This window comes from Juglans microcarpa x Juglans regia, chromosome 4D, assembly GCF_004785595.1.
Source record: "Juglans microcarpa x Juglans regia isolate MS1-56 chromosome 4D, Jm3101_v1.0, whole genome shotgun sequence".
Classification (NCBI taxonomy): domain Eukaryota; kingdom Viridiplantae; phylum Streptophyta; class Magnoliopsida; order Fagales; family Juglandaceae; genus Juglans; species Juglans microcarpa x Juglans regia.
Window position 1 is genome coordinate 21214722 of NC_054600.1, and position 3637 is coordinate 21218358.

The following is a 3637-nucleotide window of genomic DNA, read 5'->3' on the forward strand; positions in this document are numbered from 1 at the left end:
CTCACCGTGCCTTCTTAAGCACAGCCAACACAAGCAAGGCTTTAATATGTCTTCATCAATGTACAGGAGTGTATGAAGCGTAATGCATAAAAACTTTCTGAGTTTCTAACATTATGATATTAGAATCTGTTAACTCCAGCCAAATTTAAGATATAGATTTCTGTAAGTTCTTATACAGAACGTCAGAGCATCATAACTAAGGATAAATGTTGAAAACTCATGACTAACTTGATTTGCAACAGCAACACGAAGAAGACAGAAGTATTTAAAAGTTCATTAGCTATGTAATGCAGTGTTCTTATTATTATTGTAACTCTTATACTATAAATATTATTATTCTTTTTTTTTTCTAATTGCTACAATCTTGGTGCAAGCTATTAATTTTATGATGCTTGGTCATGCAACCCATGAGTTGCACCTACACAACAAATTTTGAATTCTTTTTTCAGTAAAATCCTCAACATACACATGATTTAACAAACTCCAATAGGAGTAGAAGTACAAATATTTATCTATGATGGGATGCCAGTTGAAGAATTTTCTTATATGGCAATCTACAAAGCATTACTATAAGCTGTCCATTGCTACCCTGCGGAAAGCAACTCCCTACCAACTACATTGAGAGAAGAAAGAAATTTAACCGTCCAAAAAAATCAGTGACATCAACAAATCTCCATTTAAGTTGGATGCAAAATTTGGACTGTACACACCAGGATACAACAATTTCTCAACACAACATGCAGTTTAACCTCAACAATCATCCTAGGTATGTATCAAGTCCTCCTTTCCAGCAAATGTTGATCATGTTGCCACTCATGCCTTTCACAACCATTGCAGTTCTCCAAGTCTTTAGTCACTCATCAAAGGCATACCTATCATCAATGCCATTCTTTATTGCCATCATTTCCATGTCCTTCTTAACTTCTTCCCTTTGCAACATCAACTGCTCTGCTCTCCTTCGCCATCCTTCTTCCAACAACTCAATAAACTTACCTTTTATCTCAAGTAGAGGATCCCGATCCATCAACTTATCATCCTTATATGCTTCTCTCAGCATTGCTGTCTCTATCCCACCTTTCAAAGACATATAAAATATCCCTGAATGCCTTGTGAACACATTCGAGAACGCATTTGAGAACCTATACTCATCACTAAACTTCCCCAATGTTGGCACTGGAACCCTCTTATGTGTTGAAAGTGAAAGCAATTCATGGAGAACTCCTACCGTTCTCTTCTCCATTTCGCTTGAAGCCTGATCCAAACGTGAGACATCCTCATAGGGAGACACATAATCAAGTTCCATCCAATCCCTGACCCACTCCCTCATCTCCTTCCTCAAGAAAAACCCCGACGGAAGTTTAACATTAAAATTGGGCCTAACTCGAATCCCCGTCAACCTCGACTCCTCCTCCGCCCTCCTCTCGATGGCAGATTTCGCAAACTCTGAGTTCCATGACACCAATTCTAAAAACGATTGCCCTTCACCCGGACACCCAACTAGCCTAAAATATTGCGGATATTTAGGCACCAAGTTAACCAGAAAATCATTCGGAAAGCCGAAGTCCCTCTTCACTTCTACTAATTTATCAGCACAAAGAACCTTATCCTTAGACATCATCAACAACTTACACAGTTTGGATATTATCCATGGTTCATGTTCAAGATAAATCCTTTTCTCATATTCGAGAAATTCTTTGAGCCCCTCCGACATTCGGAGAAACCTGACCGGCTCGGTTTTGGGTTTGATTCGGTCATAGTAAACATCGAATAAACCTGGGTTTCGGGCAAGAAAGGTTTTGATTTTCACAGTGAGCCGCATTCTTTGGCGGCGTTTCTCAAGGTACCGGAGTGGGATTACTTGGCCCGGTTCGTTAAGTACCTCTCTGACGACGCGGGCACAGAGCTTGTACCGCTTGTCGTTCTCAATGGCTTGGTCTAGTTTCCGGTCCTTGCGCCAGACTACTTTGAGGCTTGAAATGGATTTCACAAAAGGGTTTGTGTGAGAAGTGGTTGCGGGTTTGAGGTTGTGATTGAAGTAGAAAGAAATGGTGTGCGTTTTCGAGAGCATACCTGGAAATTGAATGATCAAGCAGAGCCACGCAGAGTCAGCTGCAGAGAATTTTGGTGTAGAAGGTGAGAGAGGGCGAAGCATAAGAAATCTTGGGTTTTAGATATAGGGCTCGTCTTTGAGCTTAACCCAACCAACCAACCGAAAGATTGGGTTGGGCTTTCAGCCTATAATGACCCATCCCGTAGATTAGGCAAGGCTATTTTGTTTTTTAATAATTCTTTTCTAACTTTTATTAGAACATATAAAGTATTTATTAGAGGAATATATTCCTGCGATATATATTAACCGAAAGATTGGGATGGGCTTTCAGCCTATAATAGCTAGAATCTTAATTTTTTGCTATAATATCAATTTTTGACTAGGTGAGTTCATATTGGACTAACCATTATAAAGTTAAAATAATAATATAATATAATTTTTTTCATTTTTTTTATTTTTTTTTTTACAAATACAATTTATATATTTCTTAGATCTTCATGCTTTGTAGAAATAATGTGTCTACTCTATCAATTAGTAGAAATAATGTGCATACCATACATGTTTTACCATTTAAAGAGACAGGGAAGTGATGAAATAATTAAATATTGCTTTCCATTGTGAATAGTAACTAGCCATGTTTGAAGAGGATTTAAGATTTACTATTCATCAAGTCTTAAGCTTTGGACTATTGGCTAGTCCAATGTGGAGGCTTTTTCTCACATCTAGCTAAAGTTTGGACTTGCATTGGCATTTGGCTAGTCTATTGCCAATGCTCTTAATAAGGGCAATGCTACTCTGCTGCCTGGCATTTATCGTTGGGCGTGCTGCCCAGTCTTTTTTTTTTTCTTTTCATATTATTTTAATATATTTTTATTTTTTAAAAAAATATACCAATACACTTAAAATCACTTTCTTAATCACTAAGTAAATAATAATAATAATAATAATAATAATAAAAAATGACCAGCGGTCAAAACAAGTGAGCAAATCAAGTAGGCAAAGAAGTTTTTCCTTTTTAATAATTCTTTTCTAACTTTTATTAGAACATATAAAGTATTTATTAGAGGAATATATTCCTATGATATATATTTAAGAAGAATATTATGCATCAGTTATTATTTATTTTTATATTTTATATTTATAATTTTTTTTTATAGATTGTGAGGTATGAAATAGTGAATAGTGACTGATGAAAAGAATTTTTTTATATTTAAATATATTTAACAATAAAGTTTATTTTATTTATAAAAAAAAATTCAAAAACAGGATAATGATTAAAAAAGTTGTGAAAATCCCACGCATATAAATCCTATTCTTAATATAATATATAAGATGAATGTTATGCATTAATTATTATTTATTTTTATATTTTATATTTATAATTTTTTTATAAATTGTGGAATTTTTTTATAAGATGTGAGATAATGAATGGTATCCGATGAAAATAATTTTTTTATATTTAAATATATTTAACAATAAAGTTTATTTTATTTAGGAAAAAAAAATTAAAATAAAAAAACAATTATAAAACAGGATAATAATTAAAAAAGTTGTCAAAATCCCACCGCATATAAAGTCCTCCCCGCC

General features: G+C 34.1%; 1 protein-coding gene across 1 annotated transcript; it reads right to left on the minus strand.

Moving 5' to 3' along the window:
* Nucleotides 1–472: 472 nt before the first annotated feature.
* Nucleotides 473–2068, minus strand: LOC121260210 (protein WHAT'S THIS FACTOR 1 homolog, chloroplastic). The gene has a single exon (XM_041162048.1). It carries the CDS (start codon nt 2066–2068, stop codon nt 854–856), a length of 1215 nt encoding a protein of 404 aa, XP_041017982.1. The 3' UTR covers nt 473–853.
* Between the last annotated feature and the right edge of the window lie 1569 nt (nt 2069–3637).

What these genes read in the sequence shown, in the direction of transcription:
- LOC121260210 (XM_041162048.1), bottom strand. Translation starts at nt 2,068, where the DNA reads ATGCTCTCGAAAACGCACACCATTTCTTTCTACTTCAATCACAACCTC.